At 47.8% G+C, this 26,592-nt stretch overlaps 1 protein-coding gene across 7 annotated transcripts in view; it reads left to right on the top strand.

Annotated features, from left to right (window-relative positions):
* SLCO3A1 (solute carrier organic anion transporter family member 3A1) overlaps positions 1-26,592 on the top strand; it is a 402,740-nt gene that overhangs the window by 76,118 nt on the left and 300,030 nt on the right. For all 7 annotated transcript variants that reach the window (XM_069559256.1, XM_069559257.1, XM_069559255.1 and 4 more), the window contains one exon: positions 6,144-6,609. In XM_069559256.1, the coding sequence (XP_069415357.1) occupies positions 6,144-6,609 (466 nt within the window). The remainder of the gene's footprint in view (positions 1-6,143; positions 6,610-26,592) is intronic.

Raw genomic sequence — 26,592 nt, 5'->3', positions numbered from 1 at the left:
CCTCTGACTCCCTAAGAGGTGAGCCTCCCCAGATGCAACCCAGCTTTCCCATAGGAGGAGGAGAGACTGGATGTGAGCCAGAAATGAGGGAGGGCTTTCAATTGGCATCTCTTTAAAAAAAAAAAAGCGGGGGCTTCCCTGGTGGCTCAGTGGTAAAGAATCCACCTGCCAAACAGGAGATGCGGGTTCGCTCCCTGGGTCGGGAAGATCCCCCAGAGGAGGAAATGGCAACCCACTCCAGTATTCTTGCCTGGAGAATCCCATGGACAGAGGAGTCTGGCAGGCTGCAGTCCATGGGGTCGCAAAGAGTAGGACATGACTTAGAGACTAAACAATAGCAACAAAAAGCAGGCTTTTTAATCTTGAGGGGAGACAGGCTTATTGAGGACAGAGAGCTGAGCGGAGCGGTGGTTCTCAAAGTCTGGTCCATAGATCAGCAGTATCCACATCACCTGGGAGCTTGTTAGAAATGTAAATTCCCAGATGCATCCCAGATGCTCTGAGTTAGAGGAGACTCTGAGCTTGGGCTCTAGCAGTCCCATACCCTCCGGGTGATTTTGCTGCCAATGAAGGTTGAGAACTGTTGCTCTTGATTGATGGTAAGTATGTGGGAAGAACGGAATTTGCCTGCAGTGTGGGAGACACAGGTTCAATCCCTGTGTCGGAAGAAGGAAAATCCCTGGAGAAGGAAATGGCAGCCCACTCCAGTATTCTTGCCTGGAGAACCCCATGGAAGGAGGAACCCATCAGGCTACAGTCCATGGGGTTGCAGAGAGTCGGACTTGACTAAGCAACTAACACTTTCACTTTCATGTGTGTGGGACACTTGGAGTGTCAGTGGTGTTCATACCTCCCCGCACTGGGCACCAGAGATTCCCCGCCCCCGCCCTCAGCCCAACCCAGGGTTTTTTATAAAACCTCAGACTTCTGGGCCTCATCTCAGGGTTTGGTAATCTGTATTTTTAACCAGTGCTCCAGGATATTCTGAAATTCAAGTGTATTTTTTTGTTTGTTTTTGAACTGGGATAGCAGAAACCTGATAAATATTGCATTCTTTTAATAATCACTTTGTATCTACTTCGGGCAGGGTGAGGACACGTCCTCTTTTCCTCCTGTGGCTTCCTTCATCTCCAATTATCAAGACATGGCCATCAGACCTGTTAGCTGTTGAGTGGAGACAGTCATTGCCACTGGCAGGCACCTTCCTCATTGTTGGATTGCTCATTGCCACCTATGAGCCACAAGTGGGTTTACGGCCTTGTGCATGCTTAATAGTTCAGCTTCTCCAAACTATGGTTTAAATAAGTGAAGACATTGGCCTCTGACATTATTGGGCCACAAAGTGTCTTTTCAGAATATCTGTATAGCTTAACTCTAGATTCAGAGAGGTGTCCATGAGGCTTTGAAGAGGTCACAGGGTCAAGGAGGTCAGGACCCTACTACTCCTCTTCTTGCAGGAGTGGGGGCCCCCTTCCAGGACTGGAGAGCGGGCTCTTGTCTAGCACTTGGAAATGAAGTCTCCGCGGAGACACACGTGCTGACAGAGCAAGAGGCTTTACTGGGAAGGGGCGCCCGGGTGGTGAGCAGGACGGGAAGGGAGCCCAGGAGCACTGTCCTGCCACGCGGCGCCCCCTGTCTGGGTTTCATGGTGGTGGGGTTAGTTTGCAGCTTGTCTCTGGCCCCTCATTCTGACTCAGGGTCCTTCGTGCAGCCCTCAGCCAGGACGGATTCCGGTGAGGAGGATCCTGGAGGTTGGTAGGATGTGTGGGACCTTCCGGAATTCTTCCTCTCGGTAGTGGCTCGTTAGTCCCGTGTTCCTTGCCAGGACCTCCTGTCGCAAGGTACCTCAGGCAGAGGGTCACTGTGGTGCCTGGCCAGGGTGGGCGGTTTCGGTCAGTGTTTCCGCTCCCAGTGTCTCCCCTGTGGGTCGCTCTGCAAGGAGCAGGTTTGAGGCAGGACAAGAGTTGTAGGCATGGGCCCCCGCGCTCTCTAGAAGAGCAGGTTCTTTTTGTTTGCCCACCACTGCCTCTGCCTTGCCACCCGTATATCATCGTTATCATCCACACCTGTGTGATGTTTTATGACGGGGCACACCTGCTAGAACGGAGCGGCTGTCACATTTCAGATCTGCTCCCCAGGACGGATGTCATGAAGCCTCGTGGCAGAAACGAAACACACCTTCTGCTCATGCCTGCCTGTCCTTCCTCCCAGCTGCTGTTGCCCTCTCCTCCCCAGATGGGGGTCACCAGGCTGCAGACCCGCCAGCCTGCTCGAGGCCCACCCAGGAGATGCTGCCCACACGTGTCCGCTTCTGTTACTGCCTTCTATTATCTAGCTTTTCACATTTTTGGCCGCGCTGGGTCTTCGTTGCCGCGCGGGCTTCTTCTCTAGTTGCGATGCGTGGGGCCTGCTCTCCAGTGGCGGTGCCCGGGCTTCTCACTGCCGTGGCTTCTCGTTGCAGAGCACGGGTTCTAGGATGCATGGGCTCAGCAGTGGCAGCTCCCAGGTTCTAGAGCAAGGCTCAGTAGTCGTGGCCCACAGGCTTAGTTGCTCTGTGGCACGTGGGATCTTTCCGGATTAGGGATCAAACCTGTGTCTCTTGCGTTGGTGGGCAGATTCTTTACCACTGAGCCACCTGGGAAGCCTGTTACAAAGGAAAGAAGGGTCTAAATGAAACCTTTTTCACTTGTCCAGACCTTTGGTCAAGATCTCTGGGAGCATTTGAGAGCCATTTTAATGAGACCAGGAATCATGAAACTTTTCTCGAACATGGCCACTACTTGGTGCTTGAAAAACAATCTAACTTATAGCTCGGGCTGCACGAGTTGTGAGCTGGCCTTGATTTGAGTAGAAAGACAACAGAAACAGGAATCAGAATGGGAATGCTGATGAAGGAGGGTGACACAGCCGTCCAGTCCTTGGTCATGAACAGGGACCTGCACAGCCCTGGGCCCTGCTCTGCAGAGCACACCCCAGGCCCAGGGCTGACAGAAAGGTTGCGGTAGTTTGTGTCGTTGCCTTGGTGCTGTGCTAACCCAGGTAGAAGCATCCAGGGCTTTAACAAAATCCCAGCTCCCTGGCTTGGAAACTCAGAGGGACCTGGCATCTAAAATGTTTAAGTGCTTCCTGGGTGCATCCAATCTGAAGGTAGCATTGGAAACCCCTGGGTTAAAGGAGTCTTTTAAAATGTGTGGGGTTGAAAGAAGGCTAACAGGAATTACTGGGCTACTGTTTTTTTTTTTTTAATAATAAAGGTAAATAGAATAGAGCAGGGGCTCCCCAACCTCTGGGATCTAATGACAGATGATCTGAGGTGGAGCCGATGTAATAATAATAGAAATAAAGTACATAATAAATGTAATGTGCTTGAATCATCATCCTGAAACCATTCCCCCAGCCCTTCCATGGAAAAATTGCCTTCCACAAAACCAGTCCCTGGTGCGGAAAAGGGTGGATGTGGGTGGAATGGAGGTATGTTAATGAGCACAGGTGTGTTTGTGTGGACATTGCAGAGAGGCTGTGCATATGGGATGCTGACACCTGTGCACATGTTTATATGTTTGGAGGAAGGCTAGATCCACTGACTCTTATTACTCCCTTTCCTTAGCAGCACATGTTCAAGTGCTCAGAGGCAGCCCAATCTCCCTAAAGATGTTATATTTGCCTCAGATATTCTTGTTCATTTCCATTGCCACGGTACTGACCTTTTCTGCTCCCTTGTCTCAACAAATAGCCCAGCCTCTTTTTCTGCGGGGGTTTACTTCTGTAGCCCCATTCAATCCATCCTCCACATGCTGGCCGTACCTGAGTCACACTCGTGTTTTTAGCACTTTGCTGGTCCCAACATGTGCGTGCTGCACACTAAGTCACTCCAGCCGTGTCCAGCTCTTTGCCACCCTATGGACTATAGCCTGCCAGGCTCCTCTGTCCATGGGATTCTCCAGGCAAGACTACTGGAGTGGGTTGCCATGCCCTCCTCCAGAGGATCTTCCCCACCCAGGGATCAAACCCGCATCTCCTGCGTCCTCCTGCATTGGCAGGTGGGTTCTTTACCACTAGCGCCACCTGGGCAGCCCCAAGGATAAATGGTGACCATGCTTGCGGATGGCCCTTACCTAGCGTTTACTCATACAAGTGTTTACTCCTGGCACCAGCTCTCAGAGGCATCATCCTTATCCCCATTTTACAGATGGGACAGTGAAAGCATGGAGTGCCTTTGCCCAAGGTGATTGAGAGTCACAGACGGCCCCCGAGCTTTAGTTCTGCACCCCTCTGCTTCCCCACCTCTCCGGACATGTAGGGAAAGGCTACTCTGTGCTAATGGACTTTTCATACTGTTGTGTCTAATCTTCACATCTGTCCTGCCTGATAGGCATTATTATTCCTGTTCCAAAGAAATCAAGGCTTGGAGAGGTTAAGTTGATCAAAGTCCTGAAGCTAATTAAGGAGATCCTAGGCGGGATTCCAGCCAGCAGCCCCCGCCCCAGGCTCTGCGTTCTTTTCACCACACTGCCTGGGATTGTCTGATTCCTCTAGGGCGGCTTCTGAGACTCCGTATAGTCTGTTTACCAACCGACCTTTCCACTCCGTATGTTCCATTCCGCCATGCAGTCATGCATCCGCTCACCCCGTTGCGTTTGCCTGGAGTGCTCTTCCCTGCCCAGCTAGGGCTCCCATCACTGGGAGTCCTCCTACCCAGCTGGAAATGGCACACAGCAGGACAGGGAGGCTATTTGCGTTTTCTCTCCAAGGAACCCTAAAATAATGCATCTCCTCTTCACCCTCCTACGTGATTTTGCATCATGAATGTAGCATGTACCCAGCACACACATCTACCTTCCTGCTAGGGGGGCATCTTGAGGCCAGGGGTCAACCCTCCCTCCTGTTTCCTGTGTTTCTGTTTGTGTTGGCGTATAGTTGCTTTACAACGCTGTGTTAGTCTCGGCTGTACCCAGTGAATCACACATATCCCCTTTTGGGATTCCCTTCCCATTTAGGTCGCCACAGAGCACCGAGATCTGTCCTCCTCCTGTTTCTGTCTTGTGTCCTGGGCATTGTGAAGCCAACAGCAGATATTCAGTAGACATTTGTTAAACAAATGAGGCGCAGACAAGGATGCAAACGTGGGGAAAGTCATCAAACTGTTTGACCCAAGGAAACTCGATACAGCTGGAGTGCACAGACCAGTCAGGAAAATATTTACCTGATGGCCTTGAGAGAAATGTCCAGTGTTTGGAAATTTCCAGAAGGAAGTGAAGAGCTAATGATTATCCTATTGAGCTTATCTGGCTTGTCCATTTTGCTTACCCTAGGTTTTTTTCTCTTTGTAATTTTATTTCCTTCAATATGCTTTGCTAATTACCTCCTGGTGAAAAGCCCAAGAGTCCTATACCTCCAGCATGGACTTGAGAGATAGGATGTAGTTGCGAGACAGTCTGTGAAAGATGTGCCTTTTAAGACTTTCACCAAACTCCTGGAGAAGGGAAAGGCTACCCACTCCAGTATTCTGGCCTGGAGAATTCCATGGACTTTATAGTCTATGGGGTCACAAAGAGTCCGACACGACTGAACGACTTGCACTTTCACAAGCCCTAAACGGGGCGGCTGTGGGGCAGGGAGGTGGTTCTTATGCGTAGAGGTAGAATCTTGCAGGATGGAAACATGCCAAGGAAAACTTCTTTGCCCGTGGGAAAGTTAATTCTTTAACTGTTTAATTAGGGTTAATGTTAATGTTAGTCACTCAGTCGTATCCGACTCTGCGACGCGCCCCCCCCCCCCCCCCCCCCCCGGACTGTAGCCTGCCAGGCTCCTCTGTCCATGGAATTCTCCAGGCAAGAATACTGGAGTGGGTAGCCGTTTCCTCCCCCAGCGATCTTCCCGACCCAGGGATTGAACCCAGGTCTCCTGCATAGCAGGCAGATTCTTTACTGTCTGAGCCCCCCAGGAATGAATAGTTAGCATGCCGAGTAAACAGTTTTTGGACTCAAGGTGTAAACCACTTGGCACAGGTGGTCAAAACAAGGTGAACCAACAGGCTCGGTGGGAGGGTTTAGGATGCGCAGGTGCGCTGCGCAGCGGGAAGGGGGCCTCCCGGGGGGCTTTCCATCAGCACGGGCCTTGAGACTGCCTTCTGCACCCCACAGGTCAGCGTCCTCACCACCCTGGAGCGGAGGTTCAACCTGCAGAGTGCCGACGTGGGCGTGATCGCCAGCAGCTTCGAGATCGGGAACCTGGCGCTCATCCTTTTCGTGAGCTACTTCGGGGCCCGCGGGCACCGGCCGCGCCTCATTGGCTGCGGCGGCATCGTCATGGCGCTGGGGGCGCTGCTGTCGGCGCTGCCCGAGTTCCTGACTCACCAGTACAAGTACGAGGCGGGCGAGATCCGCTGGGGCGCCGAGGGCCGCGACGTCTGCGCCGCCAACGGCTCCGGCGGGGACCAGGGCCCCGACCCGGACCTCATCTGCCGCAGCCGGACCGCCACCAACATGATGTACTTGCTGCTCATTGGGGCCCAGGTGCTTCTGGGCATCGGTGCTACCCCCGTGCAGCCCCTGGGCGTCTCCTACATCGACGACCACGTGCGGAGGAAGGACTCCTCGCTCTACATAGGTAGGAGTTGCGCCAGCGCCCGGGGGCCACGGTTCCCCTTGCGGCTGATTCCCGGTGTAGGGAACCAGGGCCAGGGCGTGTGAACAGAGGAAGGAAATTTGGGCCCCAGAACTTTAAGTTTCGTCCGGAGCTTTCATTCTCAGACTGAGGGTGTTTGGGGAAAATGCTGATTCCTGAATTGCACACCCCAGAAAATTCTGGGGGTCTTGGGGTGCAGCCTGGACTTGTAATTTTTTAAAGAGCTCCCCAGGTAACTCCAGGGTGCAGCAGAATTTGACCTCTGCTGTGCGTGAGCATCAGCAAGCCTGGGAAGGGGGAGGAGGAGATTGAGGGGAGTTTTAAATATGTATATATTTATCTGCCTTTGTGTGTGTGTGTTTGGACTTTGGGTGGCCTGGTATTTGCCACCAAGGAATCCCTGGGGGTCTACGCATTAGAAACCCCTGTTATTAATCATCAAAATGACCTTCTGGTCATTGTCTTATTGAAGCTCAAAGATAAAAGTGATTGCATATGCCCAGCATTTGGTATTATTCAAAGTTGGTAACGGTGTGTGTGTGTGTGTTATTTTTTTTCCCCTGTAACGGGGTTATTTACTAGAACCGGATATTTGGGAAGAAATAAGGTACGTGTGAGCTTTTGAAAACATTTGTTTTGTGCTTCAATGACTTCTGTTGTTTTATACTGGAAGGATGGAAACCATCTGCCAGCGTTGGGGTTAAGAAACATCCCGGGGTTGAATTACACTTACAGCAAACGAGCTTCTCAGTCACTGCTTCTGGGCACTATCGCATGGTCATTTGTAGGGCAAGGGCTGGCCTGCCGAGCATCTCCATTTGCTTGTTTACTGAGTTTAGTTTTACCTCCCACCATCTGTTAGCTTCTATGATTTGACCCCAGTCACTGAGTGCTTAAACTTTGGGAAGAAAGTGAAATAAATTACCAATACCTGCAGAAGCTCTGTGCCTCCCGAAAGCAGCGTGCCTTGGAGCATAAAGTTAATTACAATATGGAGGTTTAGGTTAAACTAGAACTTGAACAGAATTAGTCAAAAAGCCTCCTACCTGCCAAGTTTCCCCCATACACTGCCCAGGCTGTCTGAGACAGGAGGGTTCAAGGCAGTTACCCCTGAATGCTGGTTGTCCTCGGTGACTTCGTGTCCTACCTGTGAGGTAGATGACTCTATCTAATGCATACGTCGTACGTCTTAACCCTCTGTGAACAGGCTCTAGAGTAGAAAGGTAGAGAGTGCATCTCCCCCTCAAAGGGTGGAGAGCTTGTGGGTCTGGTCACAGCCTACCTGTGGAACGCAAAGGACTGATGGCTAGTCCCTCCACCCTGTGCTTAGCCATAATTGTGTCTGAAGGTGGGCGCAGTGGGGAGAGGGGTCTAAGGAAATCATTTGCATTTTGATGCTTTTAAGGCTTCAGTGAAAACCCCCCCCAGCATGAGTCTGCTGCAGGCCAGGGAATGGGCCACAGCCTGTAGCCAAAACAGTCTCCCCAGGTCCAGCCAGGCCACTGGACTCTGACTTGACTGATATCACTCTGGTACCCCAGGATAGAGAGATTTTGGTAGCAGTAACAGCAAGTAGATAAATCAGAGCCCAGAGAAGGAAAAGGGGAGCGAAACGCTGAACTCTTGTGTCTCACGATGAAATCAAGTAGAAAAATGTCTCCCTGGCATCTCTCCTGAAGCCACAGGTGAGGTGGATGACCTCTGCTTGGAGCCCACGCCTGGAGCTTGCATGCTCAGCATCCTCTTGTGGTCGTTTACCCTGATGCTGCTGCTGCTAAGTTGCTTCAGTCGTGTCCGATTCTGTGTGACCACATAGATGGCAGCCCACCAGGCTCCCCCATCCCTGGGATTCTCCAGTCAAGAACACTGGAGTGGGTTGCCATTTCCTTCTCTGATGCGTGAAAGTGAAAAGTGAAAGTGAAGTCTCTCAGTCCTGTCTGACTCTTAGCGACCCCATGGACTGCAGCCCACTAGCCTCCTCTGTCCATGGGATTTTCCAGGCAAGAGTACTGGAGTGGGGTGCCATTGCCTTCTCCATTACCCTGATGAGTCAGGCATTTTCCAGCACGGATGGGGCCTCGTTCATAGGTCAAGCTTAGGATATGGACTCATTTTGGTTTTGTGAGAGATGGAAGCTTGGGCTATAGGGCTGACTGTAGCAGGCACAGCCTTTCTCTAGTTCTGAGACTTTTTCTCTGGGATGTACAGTGACTCTCTAGTAGGAGGAATGTCTCAACCAGATTTCTAGCTGGGCCTCCTTTTCTTCTCTGACAGTTTAGTATTCCCAGAGTTGGGAGTGTGTCTGTGTGGTGTGTGGGCAGCGTGGTGGCGTCTGGCCAGATTCCAAGACATGACAGTCCAGGGTTGTGAGCAGGCCTTCCTGAGTGCTTCTGAGCTGGTTTCTTGGGTCTGTGTTTTGAGCAACAGAGAGCAAGCTTCTGCACAGATTGGCCTCCGTAGGTGGCCTTTTGTTCCCTGCATGGTTGGAATTCTCCAGGAACAGTTTAAGAAGGCCATGCATACGCAGAGCATAACTGATCCGATCGTATACTGTACAAGTCATAAAACATGTTGGTGACCATGGGACTGTTTTGGCGTTTATCTCCTGTAAGAGGGAGCTAGTTTCTGAAGCTGTTTAATTTGGCTTTGGAAGTATTTAGGGGAGCCGACCGAATGGAATAGGTATGAATTATGGCATCTTAACTCCCTGCAGCAGGACAGTCTGAAGGGACTGGCCCTGGGAGGTAGGTGTCAATGGATGCCCATCACCTGTTGGGGTGGAGTAGCCTGTGTGCCTCTTGGTTCTGCCCCTGCAGACCAGGTTGAGAGGCCCACGGCCAGCCATCTGATCACAGGCCTGACATGAGTGTGAACTGGGGATTGAAAGGGTTTTAAACCCTGCACACATGAAGCACAGGCGGTTCACAGCTGCTCCTCCCCCAGGGGTGTCAGCATCGGTCCAGCCACAGGCCACTGGTGACAAGTCCTACCCCTTGAATAATCCCTCTTAGCTTTTGGTTGTACAAAATCCTATGTTTCTGCAGCAGTGTGCTTCTGCATTGGTGACTTACAGTGGGTTACCTGTATCGTGAGTCACCAGCTGGGTGCCGTCAGGACATCCCCGGCTATGACCTAGACCCCTACAGCCAGGCGAAAAGGGAAGCGTTCCGTCTCAAATCAAGCTGATAGTTTCTACCCAAGTGACTGTTTGCTCCAGCCTCTTGAGGCTGAATTACTGCCAAACTCCCGGATTCCTTGATGGTCATTCACAAGGGGCTTCTAGGCCTGGCACGATTCTGCAGCCTCTCCTGCCCAGCCTGGGGAGGGAGCCAGGGGAACTCATTACCAGGAGACAAAGCCCGATGAACGGGGACACCGCTCTGCTGGCAGACTTCTCAGGACCACACAGTGTGGAGCCAAGCCTCATGGCCCAGCCGGAGGAGGACCCAGGGTGGCACGTGGCGCTCTCTCTCCCCAGAGGGACTGATGGAGCAGAGCGGTGGGGGGACTGTGTGGGGTGGGGGCGTGAGTGGGGTCCACCAGCCGACCTCTGGGAGCTGCTCCTACTACTCACCCATGTTCTGACCTTCCCCGAGCTCAGCTTTCTTAGCTACTCTGTTTCACCGAGTTCAGACACAGCCTGTTGCATTGTTGGCAACAGTAAGTAGGCTAATGGAATGGACTCGCTGGGTCCTTTCATTAAGTCGCTATGTCAACCAGTTGGTGCCTTGTTTTTTTTCCTCTTTGGGAAGGAAAAGGCTCCTAAGGAGAGTGGTAAGGTTTGGTTTATTTTTTAAATAACTTTATTTCTAGTTGAAAAGTATTACATGTTCACTATGAAAAGTATAGAAAAAGAATCATTTAAGAATAATTACTCTTAGTTTTATGTTTATATAAAATCCTCCTTTTCTGCACTGTTATGCTTTTCTCCACACAAAAGAGGTTTTTATCATGAACATATTTTGCTACTGTATCTCTCTCTCAATATTTCTTGAACATTTCCCTGTGTCATTAAATATTCTTCAATGATGATCTTTCTGTATACATCATAATCCCTTGTGGATCTATACAATAATATTAAATGCCCTCTATCATTGAACATGGATTTTTTTTTTAAGTTTTGCTCTTATAAAACAAAGCTGACAAGTGAACTGTGATTCTGAAAGGTTAAGTAACTTGCCTAAGATAATAAATGGGCCTGAGCACAGGATCTGAGAGTGATGTTTGTTTTGGTACATCTGGGACAGGGCTGAGGTGGGTAGGGCAGGGGACAGAAGGCTGGGGGATGCTCCAGGGAGTCGGGAGCATGTGAGGGCATTCCTCAAGACAGCCTGAAGCCTCTCTCAGGGAAAAATCAGAGGTGCCAGAAAGGTGAGAAGAGCGCTGGGTGTCTCAAATCCAAAGGCAGAGATACAGTTGGAATGGGGAACTGGTGCGAAAGCAGAATAGAGAGTTGGGAGGAGAGAGACAGGAGTCCTGACTTACAGTGCACGTCCGGGGTCTGGAAGGACTTTTGCCCTGTTTCATGGTGCTTTGAGTATCGATGGGTGCAGATCAGAGCTGGAGGATTCCGTGTTCCCCTCACCTCTCTCCAGAACTGTGGACAGTGCACTCTCACTTGGCTGTTCATTCCATCGGAACCACGATCACCATTGGGAAATTGCCCTTACGTCGTGTTGGAAATCCGTCTCCTTACAATGTTCCACGCGCTGGCTCTGGTCTGCCCTATGGGTCCACTTTGGGAAGTGGCGACCCCTCGTCCATGTTTGGTCGCCCCGCAGCTACTGAGTGCCAGCCTCGCATGGGCAGGGAAGGGCACCTAAAACGTGGGTCTTCTGTGCTAGGACCTCTGATCCTTACTTGATTCGGTTTCCTCCTATATTCAGCCGCTGTTTCCCTCCTTATGAGGGATGATGCCAAGGCTGGAGGGCTTGTTACTCGGGGGCAGGACCAGGTGAATGGGGCATGCAGGCTTTGGGTGCTGCATTGCTTTGCTGCTAAGTCGCTTCAGTCGTGTCCGGACTGTGTAAGGTAGCACCACAGACTGAGTGGCTTAAACCAGTGGTCCCCAACCTTTTTTTTTTTTTTTTTAGCACCAGGGACTGGTTTTGTGGAAGACAGTTTTTCTGCCAACCCAGTTGGGGGAGGGTGGTTTCAAAATGATTCAAATGCCTTACACTGATTGTGTTCTTTAATAATAGAAATATTAATAGAATAATCAGTTCAGTTCAGTCGCTCAGTCATGTCCAACTCTTTGCGACCCCATGTACTGCAGCACGCCAGGCCTACCTGTCCACCACCAACTCCCAGAGTTTACTCAAACCCATGTCCATTGAGTCAGTGATGCCATCCAACCATCTCATCCTCTGTCGTCCCCTTCTCCTCCTGCCCTCAATCTTTCCCAGCATCAGGGTCTTTCCCAGTGAGTCAGCTCTTCGCGTCAGGTGGCCAAAGTATTGGAGTTTCAGCTTCAACATCAGTCCTTCCAGTGAATAGTCAGGACTGATTTCCTTTAGGGTAGAATAATATATAGATAAAATGATAATAAATACAAATATATAAGTAAGTTAAGTAATATAAATATGATAAATAAGAAATAGAAATATTATAGAAATATGATGATTACATTAGTTCCACCTCAGATCATCAGCACTAGATCCTGGAGGTTGGGGACCCCTGGCGTAAGCAGTGGAAGATTTATTTTGTCACAGTTATGGAAGCTGAAAGCCCAAGACCCCGGTGTCAGCGCCGGCTCCCCCGGAGGCCACCTCACTCGGCCCGCAGATGCCGGCTTCCCCTCCTGGGTCTTCATGTGGTCATCCTCCTGGGTGCACACAGGTCTGGTGTCTCTGTGTGTGTCCTAATTCCCTCCCCTTACAAGATCACCAGTCAGATTGGGGTGGGATTCACCCATATGATCTCATGTAACCTCAGCTCCCTCTTTAAGGCCCTATTTCCAAATGAGTCACATGCTGAGTAACTGGGGGTTAAGGCTTCAACATATGAACTGCGGGGGCCCTGATTCAACGCATAACAGGAACCAGGGGGACTAGAACCAAACAAGACCTCTACCCCTTTCGTCCTAACTTTTCTATAAAGAACTTCAGTGTTGTGTGTGTTTGTTTGGTTCCCAGTAATCAAGGAATTATTTGAGAATGGAGTTTAAAAAAAAAAAACCTTTTTATTTTGTAACAATTATAGAATCACAAGCTGTTGCAAAATGCATGGAAGTTCTCTGTACACCCATCCAGTTTCTCCCCATGATAACATCTCGCATCACTGTAGTATAGTATCAAAATGGGGGTGTGAACATGAGCATAATCCATGGGGTTTATTCAGATTTTCAGTATTATGTACAGTGATTTGTGTGTTTCTGTGTGTGCCTGTGTATAGTTCTGTGTGGTTTTATTACATGTGGATGATGATGTCTCAAAGATGCAGAATGGGGGCTCCCCTGGTCCAGTGGATAAGACTCCACCTGCCAGTGCAGGGCACAGGGGTTTGATCCCTGGTTTGGGAAGATCCCACATGCCTCAGAGCAGCTCAGCCTGAGAGCCATAATTTCTGAGCCCATCTGAGTGCTACAGATATGGAAGCATGCATGCCTGGAGCCCATGCTCCGCCACAGGAGAAGCCACTGCAATGAGAAACCCCTACACAGTTAGAGAGTAGCTCCTGCTTGCCACAACTAGAGAAAGCCCGCGCAGAGGAACGAAGACCCAGCGCAGCCAAAAATAAACGCATAAATAATTTTACTAAAAGGAAAAATTGCAGAAAGGGATTAAGATGAAACCAGGTCATTCTGAGTCACACACACACACACACACACGCACACACACACACACACACACACACGAAGATGCAGAGATAGAGACAAGGCTATACATAGAGTGGGAGTCGATTGGAGGAAATGGATTCTTTGTGAAGGGCTTGTTCATTCCCAAGAATGGGATCTTTGCAGGGTACCCGAATACACAGAGCGGTTCCTCCAGTTGGGAGGCACATCTATTAGACACGAATGTGTCACATTTTCTTTTTTTTTTTTTTTATTTTATTTTTTTTTTTAATTTTTTTTTTTTTAATTTTTTTTTTTCACATTTTCTTTGTTTACCACTGCTGTTGAAACTTGCTGGAGCCCTCCACGTTCCAGTTAATGATGCAAAGAGAATTATTCTCAGATTTTATCTGCCAAGTGTTTGCTTAGCACAAAGGTCACTAATATCAGGCAGCAACCAAAGAGAACTAAATTTCTCTTCCGAGCCCTGGAAGTCCAGAGTTATTTTACCTCTGATGAGTTTTTATTTTAACTTGACATTGGGTAAAATGTGTTTTAACTCTCCAAAGAGTGTGGGTCGGGTATGGATCAAATACACTGTGATTGCAGTTCATCTGAAAAAATAATTAAAAAGCCATCCCTTGTGGGAGCAAGCACAGCTCGTTATATTCTTGCAGCTTCACTGATATTAAAGTTCCCCTTGTTAATTTCTTTTTTTGTAAATAAATGACGCTGTAAAACCAGTTAATTTGTTTTGACTGGGTTCCATCCATTCCTTCTCCCCAGTGACTGGTCACATGCCATTTTTAGTGTGTTTTAGCAACCTGCTAGGAGACGTGTGTGTGGCTCTTATCTGGCATGTCCATATTCCCCGGGCCGGTGGATATTTCTCATTCATTCTCAGCTGCTCAGAATTCATGCCCTAGGATTCATGGGATCACTGCTGTGCTCCCTGCCTGGGTGACCTTGGGCAAGACTCCGAGTTTGGGCTCTGATGGTCTTGAGATTCAAATCCTGGCTCCTCCACTGACCTGCCCACCAGGATTTTGGACACATTTTCAGTTCACCTGAGCCTGTTTCCTTATCAATAAAATGAGCTTTGAATCTACCAAGCGAGGCTTTGCTTGGATGTTAAGTATCATGCCACGGTGGAGGCCAGTAACTGCTGCCCTCTTCATCTTTGTGGTCGTATTGTCTCCATTTCCAGGTGTAGGAACAGGAGGCAGGAAAAAGCGATTGACTTGTTTAAATACAAGGGCAGGTCTTTTGATAAGAGTGATTGGATCTTGATTTTCAGTCCCGATATCATCCATCTAGTAGATCTTAGATAAGCAACCTCCTCCATCCTGAATTGAATCAACAGGGCTCTTTTTTGCCTGCAGACCCCTTCCTGTGGCTCATCTCAAAATACAGAAAGTGCTACAGCTGCCCCAAGCAGCAGGCGATCTGGTTTGTATTAAGTCAGAAGCACCCCAGAGTATGGTCATTGCGCTAATGTGATATATTGATGGCTTTCTGGGTTCCAGCACATTGCTTCTTAATTTGCTTCTTAATATTTGTTCAGTTTTTAAAAGAATGTTTTCTTGTCTCCGTAAATGGGAAAAACAAAATAGAATAAGAAAACATAAATACTTTTTAAGCAGATACCTATAGGAAATTGTCAATGTTTAGATATATTTTCATCCAGCCATTTTCATCTTTTATAATATTTGTTTGGCTGTGCCAGGCCTTAGTTGAGGCATGTGGGATCCAGTTCCCTGACCAGGGATTGAACTCAGCTCCCCTCCATTGGAAGGCATAGTCTTAACCACTGAACCACCAGGGAAGTCCTCAGGTATTTTTTTTTCCTATTTAGTTTTACTTCGTTAAGACCATACTCTAAGTAAACTTGCTTTCTGCCAATGAAAGACTGTTTGGTGTCTCATGAACAGTCGCCATCATTTGAGATGGCTGCACAGTGTTTTTGTCAGTCTAGAAAATCTGGAATGAGTTGGGGAGACATTTGGGTGATGGGTACTTCTGTGACTGTAGCCTCATCCACATTTGCTGGAGCTCAGGTTGGTTCAGATAGACTCACTGGGAGCTGGAAACCAGCTGTTTGGCCTTGCTGTGGCTCTTTCCAGAAGGTAAGTGAGGGAGGCATAGGGTGTCACGAAGAGACTTCGGGCCACAGTGAGTGTTGGTGCCCTTGTCTTGAGGACCCCATCCCACATCTGCTGCATGCACGTGTGTGCGATCACTCATATCCGACTTCTTGTGACCCCCCGCCCCCAGACTGTGGCCCGCCAGGCTCTTCTGTCCATGGAATTTCCCAGGCAAGAATACTGGAGGGGCTTGCAATGCCCTCCTCCAGGGGATCTTCCTGACCCAGGAATCAAACCCGAATCTCTTACGTCTGCTGCACTGGCAGGTGGGTTCTTTACCACTAGCACCACCCTGGAAGGGCTGTAGGTAGAGGAAGAAGAATCCTCTTGAAGGTTCCCTGAAGGGAGCATTGGGAAACCAATCCTATATAGGGCTGGTTGGGGCTTGTGGATGTTGATTCTGTGTGTGAAAGCATCTTTGCTCAGGGATTTTATTTTATTTTTTCAAATTTATTATTATTTTTGGCCATGCCATACAGCATGCTGGATCTCAGTTCCCTGACAAGGAATTGAACCCGTGGAAGTGCAGAGTGTTACAGCGGAAGCTTGGAGTGTTAACCACTGGACCACTGGGGAAGCCCCATACTCAGGGGTTTGGGAACACAGCATCATAGTGTTTGATAGACAGAAAGGAAGACCAGAGAGGGCCCAGGCTGACCTAGAGAAGATTCCTGGGGACGGTGAAGATGCACGGAAGGGAATTTTCCTTCCTTAAGCACCTGAGTCTCCTGTTCGTTACTTCTTTACCACCAGCCTCTTACTGTGCTTGGTGGTTGACAGCAGACCCCTTTCTAGTATTTTTTTCTTGACTGTAACACAGGTATTACGCTTCAGTGAAAGTTTTGGAGGTGTTGTGTTTTCCTGAATAGCATGCATCTTCTTTTCTTTAGTTTACTTCTGACCTTTTAATTCCCCTTTCTCAGAATAGTCTTGGCTTGACTTCCTTTTTTCCTTTTACCTACAGGAAGCTTTCTGGGAGAGCAAACACCATGAAGGGTTTGGTGTCTGTAGAGGGTTGTGCCTTCCCGTTGTTAGATTTGGGATTATAGGTTAATGACGTTCCTCTTCAGTGGGATGTGAGTTCTTCATCGCTAGAGAATTCTTTAGTGTTACAATGCTTCACAGAAGCGTCTGTGTTGTGGATGTTTGTTTTGGTCTGTCTAGAACCTCATTGTTTTCACTGGGAAACTGGATCTCCCCATCCCAGGTGATTCTTATGGACTGCCAGAGATGAGCAGAGATGGTCCAGGCATGGCCAGACATGACACAGAGAGAGACTCTGGTCTGCAGTGATTGGCCCCAGGAGTGAGACGACCAGAGTCCACCATGAGGTTTGAAAAATGGACTGGAGGGCTGGGTGGGGGGTAGAGAGAGATCTCTTACTTTCCCTTCCAGAACTGAAGCTGTAATACCTCTTTATGCCCACAGATTCCAATGTCCATCTTTGTTTTCACATGAGCTGAACTTGATCTCAAAGGAAAGTAGACCACCGGGAATGAGAGAGGGCACGCAGGCTCCCTGGATCCCGCCTGAAGCTTGAATTCCAACTGGCATTCTCCTGAGACTCCCCTTGAGCACATAAGTTATCCTTCCCAGTACCTGTAGTCAAATGTTGTGGACTAGGATCCCACGTGAGCTCCTGCTTAGTCGCTTCAGTCGTGTCCAACTCTTTGCGACCCTGTGGACTGCAGCCAGCCAGGCTTCTCTGTCCATGGGATTTTCTAGGCAAGAATACAGGAGTGGGTTGCTGTGCCCTCCTCCAGGGGATCTTCCCTACCCAGAGATTGAACTGGGGTCTCCTGCATTGCAGGCAGGGTCTTTACCACTGAGCCACCAGGGAAGCCCCAGGATCCTGCCTGTGCTGAGTCACTTCAGTTGTGTCCGACTCTTTGTGACCCTGTGGACTGTAGCCCGCCAGGCTCCTCTGTCCATGGGATTCTCCAGGCAAGAATACTGGAGTGAGCTGCTGTCTCTTCTTCCAGAGGATCCTGCCTAACGCGGCATTTCATGGCAGGTCAGAGTTGGAGTGGATTGATGTCCTTTTGAGGTCTGACTAAGCCCCTTCCCACAGGGTTGGGTGTTTCAGTCCTCATGTAAGACAGCTGGCTGGTGATCAAAACACTGGCTGTTCATAATGTTCTTACTCTAAAGAACTAATGAACGCATGACCCTGTACATCCAATCAATGGGTTAGGTGGAAGGTTCTGGTTTAGTTCTCCTTCTCTTTATTTCATAGACATTTAAGATAAGATGCAGGATAGGGACCCTGAGGCCACAAGTATGCCCCTTCCACTTTTTCCCTACCCACTCCCCACTGCCCTGGAAAAAAAAAAAGTAGAAGTATTTAAAAATAACCTGGTGGTAGGCTTTGTGCAGGAACAATAAGTATTTAATAGCAAATTGCTTATGTGGGCAGGAGAGTGTTGAGCCCATGAAACTTATTCAGCGGTGCTATTTATTGGACGGAAAAACATAACCAACCCTGGCTGCTTCGCACGGCTCTGCTCGCCAAAGCTACCCTTACTTCCTCTAATGACTTCATAGTGTCAGGAATGAATAAACTAAATGAATATGTTCCAGTCCCAGTTCAGCTTTGCCATTTATTTTTGCCAAGCCATGTGTGTGTGGTGTGTGTGTGTGTGTGTAGGCACATGCTTGTTTTTGCCCACGTGGCAGATAAAATCTGAAGATTCTAAAGCTTTCGGTGGCTCAAGGACATTCATAAGGACTTTTAATTGCTTTTTAATTAAAAAAAATGTATTCTATATTGGAGTATAGTTGATGAACCGTGTTGTGTTATAGGGAGCTCAGCTCGGTGCTCTGTGGCAACCGAGATGGGTAGAGGGGGTGGGAGGAAGGTCCGAGAGGGAGGGAATATATGTGTACATGTAGCCAATTCACTTCGTTGCACAGCAGAACCTAGCACAACATTGTAAAGCAACTGTACCCCAATAAAAACAAACCCTGATGTATTAGCTTCAGGTGCACAGCAGACCGATTCAGTTGTGCATTTACATGTATCTGCTCTCTTTCCAAATGCTTTTCTCCTGTAGGGTGTTATAGACTGTTGAGCAGAGTTCCTTGTGCTATACAGAAGGTCCTTTTCGATTATCTGTTTTGGACACTAATAGAAACTTGCATGTAGTCTTGAGAATTGCGCTTGGTGAATTTGCCTGGAAGATGCCGAGAGAAATTGAATGCTGCCTAAGTCGGCTATTTGATGCTAAAGGTTGTCAGATGTGCTTTAGGGGGAGTTGTCCGCGACCTTTTAAGGTAGTATGGAGATACATGTACACACTCTTGGCATGGAGCCTTTCACTGGATTCTCTAAGAGGTTTTTGACCCCAGAAAGGTTAAAACCCCTGAAAGTCCGTATGTTGAGCAGACCCTGATGACCGGAGACGGGGGATGAGATAAACCAAGAGAGTCGAGGTGATAGGTTGTATGGTGTGACGGATGGCATTTGGGGGCTGGAATGTGGTTCACTGCGAAGTCCTCAACTTGTTGTGTTCCCTGGGGAGACACTATACTTATGATAGGAAGCATTTGGAGCATCACTTAGGCAACTGTGGGTGAAAAGTCAGAATGTGTTCTCAGTGGTACTGGAGACACCCTCTCGGCCCTCATCCTCCTGTTCCTTCCCCTCCAACCCCCCAAAAATAAATTCTTTGGAGGCTGAAATTTTCCATCCCTTCTTTCAGCCTAACCCTGGGTGTTTTGGATAATATTCAGCAAATTTTCTGTGCCAGTTTGATGCACAGATAGGAAAAATCAAAACTTTTCCTTTTTTGCTCTAAAAGCAAAAACATTTTAAAAATGCGCTTGGATCATTAATGGAATCTGCACTCTCAAAGTCAAAACTTTCCATGTGTTCTTACTAAGGAAAATTCTTTGGGGGCAATTAAAAGGAAAACAGGCAAAAAATTGTGAGGGGTCTCCAAAAACTCATCTGAGAATGCTGACTCCCCCTCTCCAACTTAAAAAGATGCAAATGAACTTTACAAAGCAGAGCCTCACAGACATAGAAAACAAGTTTACAGTTAGCAAAGAGAAAAAGGGAGAGATCAATTCGGTTGTAAAGAACATATCCCTCTGCTTGTGCTCAGTAGTATCTGACTTTGCAACCCTATGGACTGTAGCCTGCCAGGCTCCTCTGTCCGTGGCATTTCCCCAGCAATGATACTGGAGGAAGTTGCCATTTCCTATTCCAGGGGATCTGCCTGACCCAGTGATCAAACCCTCATCTGATTCTTTATCACTGTGCATTGGAGAAGCTCAGTGAGCATAGATGCACTTACTATATATAAAGTAGGTAACCAACAAGGACCTACTGTATAGTGCAGGGAACTATACCAATATGTTATAATAACCTTTAAGGGAAAAGAATCTGGAAAAAATACACAGACATGTAAAACTGAATCACTGTGCTATGCATTTGAAACTAACATATTGTGAATCAACTACACTTCAATTAAAAAAAAATCATCTGAGGACATAAATAGACTTGACAGACTTTCTGTGGGTAATATTTTATCCCAGAGTTTTTAGGATAGTTGTTGCATTTGAGAAACCTTACCGTTTTTACCAATTACCATTGCCTCTTATTTCAAGCATGAGAGGTACAGGGGACCTTGGAGTTAAGCTCATCCTAATCTCTCTCCAAGGAAACATGCTTTTCCCCCTTTCTCTTCAAGGTTCTAAGCATGTGATGCGAATGGATGTGATTTCCCACTGCCTCCCTTCCTGGGCAAGGCATTATTACCATAAGCACATTCCCAGCTGCCCACCTGCCTCGTGGGTTGTTAATGGAGTTTACAAAGGGAATTTGGATTCCCAGCAAGAGACCTCATTAACACAGCAAGGATCTAATAGATTCTAAAATTGTGTGTGGACACTGGGAACCTTTCGAAACCCAGTGGTGTTTATTCTTGGATCAAGATCATTTCCCCTACCCTGGCCTCAGTCTGTACATTTTGTATCATGGGGGAAAAATCTTGTCTTGATCCAGCCAGACCAACTGTATTGGTTTAAGTTAAGCATTAATGCTTTGTGATTCTGGGACTAAAGACAAGATTCAAAAGCCATCGGGCTGTATAAAGGACAAAATGTCTCCCACACTGGTGCTTTTGTTTTATTTTTATTTTTAATACTGGCCTTGTTACTGGCTGTGAGCAAGTGTTTAATTTTAGGATCCCTTGTTGTCACCAAGAACACCTAGCAGCTGTCAGTGTGTTTAGACAAGTGTGTTAAGCACCCACGGGTATGGATAGTGACCACAGAGGCGCTCAGTACACTAGCTCTCACTTGTGGACGGTTTGCTGTATGTCAAACGGGAAACAGGAGCTGTGCACGTGGTCACCCTTGCTCCTAGGATTGTTACTCTCAGCGTACCGATGAGGAATCGGAGGCTGAGCAACTTGTCCAGGGTCGAACAGCTGGCAGGTGGCAAGGCCCGGTGGCACAGTGGTAAAGAACTCGCCTGCCAATGCAGGAGATGTAGGTTCTATCCCTGGGTTGGGAAGATTGGAGAAGGAAACGGAAACCCACTCCAGTATGCTTAGTCAGAAAGTTCCAGAAGAGCCTGGCAGGCTACAGTCCCTGAGGCTGCAAAGAGTCAGACATGATTTAGCAACTAAACAACTCCATTACCCTGTATCTTTCCCACCGTAGGCTCCCCTCCCCTGTCCATAGACAGTATAATATGCCACCAGCATAAACAGGACCCCACGTCTGCTCTGCTGCTAAAAATGGCTTAACTACCTAATTTTTTCTTTCTCTCTCTTTTTTTTTTTTTGCTATACTAAATACCTAAAGCTGTGGGTTGTTTAAGCAGTAAAGTATGAAATGGTGATGAGTTTCCAGGCCAGGAGAGGTCTCATGGGTACAGACCGCTTGGGCCCGGTTTTCCCCATGGGAATTTTTTAAACTCTCATCAGATAAAGCTTTCTTCCCACCAGAAACCCCACGTGACTTGTTTTCACAATCTCCCTGTAGTAGAACGAGAGAAGCACCCGCTGCAGATGGTTTTATTTACACTGGAGACCTAGCAGCTTTAATTGGTGAACGCTCACCCCTGTTATGCAACTTGGATTTGACTTGTTTTCACTCCCAGGCTTGGCTCCACTGCCTTGCTTTTCTGTGTAAGTTGGAGAGTGGTTTTAGAACCTACTAGACCGTAACTGGGACAAAACTAGTGAGAAGGTACAATGAGAAAGAATTCATGGGCCAGAGATGAACATGGGAGAAAGAAAAAGAGTAGGTGGACATCAACAGGTTGAAAGAAGGTCAGTTCCCAAGGGCCTTTCTTTCTGGGGAAATAATCGGCCTCCACTGTTGTTCAGGCCAGTGGGGTTTGGAAGAACTTTAAGCATAGAACATTTATGGAAATGAACTGCGTTAGCAGGATAAAGTAGTTACAGGATGGATCAGATGGTGACAGAGCCCTCCTTTAGTCGATCTGGGGGACCTGATGTCCAAGTAGATGAACACTCTCCCCTGTACAGGCAGACCTCAGAGAGACTGCAAGTTCTGTTCCAGGCCACTGCAATTAGGCAAATAGGGCAATGAAGTGAGTTATAAGACTTTATTGGTTTCCCAACACATATAAAAGTTGTGTTTATACTGTTCCATGTGTTGTGCGCATGACCAGTCGCTCAGTCGTGTCTGACTCTTTGCAATGCTGTGGCCTCCAGACCACCAGGCTCCTCTGTCCATGGCATTTTTCAGGCAAGAATACTGGAATGGGTTGCCATTTCCTTCTCCAGGGTAACTTCCTGACCCAGGGGTCAAAACCCACGTTTCTGGCATTGACAGGTGGATTCTTTAACTGAGCCACCTGGGAAGCCCTCCTGTTTATACTGTACTATATTGTACTCAATTATTAAGTTTTCAGTAGCATTATGTCTTAAAAAACCAATGTGTATTTAATTAAAAAATATTTTATTGCTGAAAAATGCTAACCATCCTTTGAGCCTGCAGTGAGTTGTAATCTTCTTGCTTGTGAAGGGTTTGAAATTTGGCAAGAATTATCCAAACACGGCAGAGACTCGAGCAAATGGTGCTGGAAAAATGGTTCCAATAGGCTTGCCTGATGCAGGGTTGCTGCTGTGAATTTGTAAAAATTGTGATATCAGAATTTCCCTGGTGGTCCAGTGGTTAAGAATCTGCCTTGCAATGCAAGGAACAGGAGTTTAATCCCTGTTTGGGGAACTAAAATCCTACACGCTGAGAGGCAACTGAGCTCACATGCCACAGCTACTGAGCCTGAGAGCCACAACTTGAGAGCCCATGTGTCACAGCGAAGGATCTTGCATGATGCAGCAAAAGGTCCTGAGTGCTGCAGCCAAGACCCGGCACAGGCAAGTAAGTAGATATCTAAAAATGCAGTGTCTGCAAAGTGCAATGACGTGAGGTCGTCAAGCCACACTTTACTAAGGTCTTGGTCGTGGCCTGTGGACAAGTGACCCCTTTTTCACTGGTCTACTTGGGGGAGTAGAGAGAGGGTTCAGAGGGCAGAAATAGGTGTGAGTGACCAAGTGTTCAACCTACAAATCAATCAGGAATAGAGTTGGAAATTTGGGCAAGGGAACTCTTCCAGTTCATAACTCTGGATCCATATGTCTAGCTTTTTTTTTTTTTTTTAAGATTTATTTGTGGCTAAAAAAGTCACAACATAAAATTTACAGTGGTAACCATTTTCAAATGTGCTGTTCAGTAGTGTTAAGCATACTCACATTATTCTGCATCAGATCATGATCTTGCAAAACCAAAAACATGTATCCACTAAACAGCTCCCAGCCTCTGACAGCCACCCTACTACTTCTGTCTTTATGGGACTGACTGTCTAGCTCTTGTAAGAGGAATCATTGCTTCTGTCTTTATGGGACTGACTGTTGGTTGCCTCATATAAGTGGAATCTCTGCTTCTGTCTTTATGGGACTGACTGTTGGTTAACTCATGTAAGTGGAATCATTGCTTCTGTCTTTATGGGATTGACTTGGTTAGCTCATGTAAGTGGAATCATTGCTTCTGTCTTTACGGGATTGACTGTTGGTTGGCGCATGTAAGTGGAATCATTGCTTCTGTCTTTATGGGATTGACTTGGTTAGCTCATGTAAGTGGAATCATTGCTTCTGACTTTATGGGATTGTTGGTTGGCTCATGTAAGTGGAATCATTGCTTCTGTCTTTATGGGACTGACTGTTGGTTGCTGCATGTAAGTGGAATCATTGCTTCTGTCTTTATGGGATTGACTGTTGGTTGGCTCATGTACGTGGAATCATTGCTTCTGTCTTTATGGGACTGACTGTTGCTTGGCTCACGTAAGTGGAGTCACTGCTTCTGTCTTTATGGGACTGACTTGGTTGGCGCATGTTGAGTGGAATCTCTGCTTCTGTCTTTATGGGACTGACTGCTGGTTGGCTCATGTACGTGGAATCATTGCTTCTGTCTTTATGGGACTGACTGCTGGTTGGCTCATGTACGTGGAATCATAGGGCCTCTGTCTCTTTGCTCACTTTGTATTATGTCCTCAGGGTGCATCCATGTTGTAACACGTGTCATAATTTCCTCTTTAAAGGCTGAGTCATATCCCTTTGTATGCATAGTCCCACGTTTGGCTTAGCCATTCATTCCTTGATGAACGTTTGGACTGCTTCCTCTTCTTGGCTACTGTGAATAATGCTGCTGTGAACATCTGTGTGCAACCTATTTCTGGCTTGTTGAATGACATCTACTTGGGTGTCAAGCTCAGCTTAAGTCCAGAATTCAACTCCTTCATTTCCTCCCAAGTTTGCTTTGTCATTGACCTACCATCTTCTTTCCTCCATCCCCCGCACCCCACATTTAAAAGCCACCACCTCTTACTCCTGGAGAAGAGAACACCTACCCACTCTAGTACTCTGGCCTGGCAGGCTAAGTCCGTGGGATCGAAAAGAGTTGGACATGATTGAGTGACTTTCACACACTTCTTACTGGGGTCTTCCCTGGTGGCTCACACGGTAAAGAATCTGCCTTCAGTGTGGGAGACCCAGGTTCCATCCCTAGGTTGGGAAGATCCCCTCGGGGGAGGGAATGGCAACCCACTCCAGTATTCTTGCCTGGAGAATCCCATGACAGAGGAGCCTGGTGGGTTACAGTCCATGGCGTCGCAAAGAGTCGGGCATGACAGGGCAACTAACACTTTCACTTTCACCTCTTACTGGTCAGGACTCCTGGAGATCCCTTGTGTCTGGCTCCCAGTTCCCTCTACATTCCCTGCCCCAGATCAGGTTCTCAGCCCCTCTCAGGTAGACGGTCGTGTCAACCTCCGATGGGTCTTGCTGCTCCCAATCTGTGTGTCTCCAAATTCTTTCCATGGTGCTACCACGCCAAAGCACATTCTGCAGTTCTTAAGAATCTGGAGAGAATTTTCTGGAGACTTTGTTACAAAAGTTCCAGGGCATCTGCATGGAATTTATTTGAAGTTTCTTACATGCCCAGTGAAGGATAATAATATGCTTGTATGTATTAATATAGTTCAAGTGTTTTAAATAATAGTACTATAATTTTTGAGATACTAAAAGTAATTTGACCCTTTTTCACAAGTGGAGGCAGGTTAAATTCAATTGTCTACATTTTATTCGTTCACTCATTGATTTAAAAAATACTGATTGAGAACTTGAAAGTGTTAGTTGGTAGGTTGTGTCCGATTCTTTGCGACCCCATGGACTATAGCCCACCAGGTTCCTCTGTCCATGGAATTCTCAAAGCAACAATACTGGAGTGGGTAGCCATCGCTTTCTCCTGGGGATCTTCCCAGCTCGGGATTGAACCTGGGTCTCCTGCATTGCAGGTAGGTTGTTACTGTCTGAGACACCAGGGAAGCCCCGGAGAGCTTGCCATGTGTCAGTCAGGGCACTGGGGATCCCTGGAGGAGTCAGAACCACTGCTCCACCCACCTGTAAAAGTCATGGCGACACTGGCAGAGGTTTACATGCACTTTCCGTGTGCCAGAGACTATACACACATCTTTAGTATATTATCTGGTGTGGTTTCCAAAACAATCCTTTGAGTTAGATTTCATTGTCCATGTTTTATGGAAGGCAGTCAACACAGATTGAATAACTAGTCCAATAGGGGACAACGTGGGGATTTGAGCCCGATGGTTCTCTCTCCAGTGAAAATGTTCCCAGCAAACTCTATCAGCAACTGTCACATAAAGCAAGAGCTCAGAAGATAAGGCAGAATGAAACGCCAGGCTAATAGCGACCAGCCACCGCATTTGTCTATGTGGATTGGGAACCATTGACCAAACGTGCTCAGGAATATTTTACAAGCATAAGTAGTGACTGAGTGCCTTGCAGAAACACAGGCCAGACCACAGCTGCTGTTAGAGAAAAGAAACAGCGTTCAGCTTGTTAAAGCAAGAACGTGTGTAAACTGCACGTCTGAGGTGTCAGATGCTGTTCCCTGAAGTGATGCACTATCCAGGCAAGAAAATAACATGGCAAAGCCTCTCGCCCAGGCTCAGAAAGGAAGGAGATGTCTGAGCTGGCTGTCTGGATGTCTGGGAGAAATGGTTTCAGAACTTGGGAATGTTTACAGCTGGGGAGGTGGTGTTGATTTCCTGTGAATCATGGAGGCAGCCCAAGAGGCAGCCCCTCGCTTTGTGAGTGTGTAGGTGAAGGGAGAAAGCAGAGATTGTTATTCATCACTACCTGAGACAGAGCGTGTTCTTTTTCTTCTGGCCTGAGCATCATGAGGGATCTTAGCTCCAGAATCAGGGATTGAACCTGCACCCTCTTTGTTGGAAGCATGAGTCTTAACCACTGGACCTTCAGGGAAGTCCCAGGCGTGTCCTTTTAAAAAATCATTTCACTCCTGTTGGAGATAGTCAAGCAAATAATCTGTGAGCATTACACTTTCTAATTTCAAGTCAGGATGGAAGATTAGGCTCCCCAGCTTGCCATCTGCGGTGGTGAGCACTTAGAAAGCTGTGAGGGGTGGGCGGCTCCACTGGGCCCCTGTGCTGGGCCCTGAGCTCAGCGTTGCCCTTATGTTTCCTCA

The sequence above is a fragment of the Ovis canadensis genome, chromosome 18, assembly GCF_042477335.2.
Source record: "Ovis canadensis isolate MfBH-ARS-UI-01 breed Bighorn chromosome 18, ARS-UI_OviCan_v2, whole genome shotgun sequence".
Lineage (NCBI taxonomy): Eukaryota > Metazoa > Chordata > Mammalia > Artiodactyla > Bovidae > Ovis > Ovis canadensis.
Note: the sequence above shows the minus strand (reverse complement) of the source record. Positions and strands in the feature narration are given on the sequence as shown.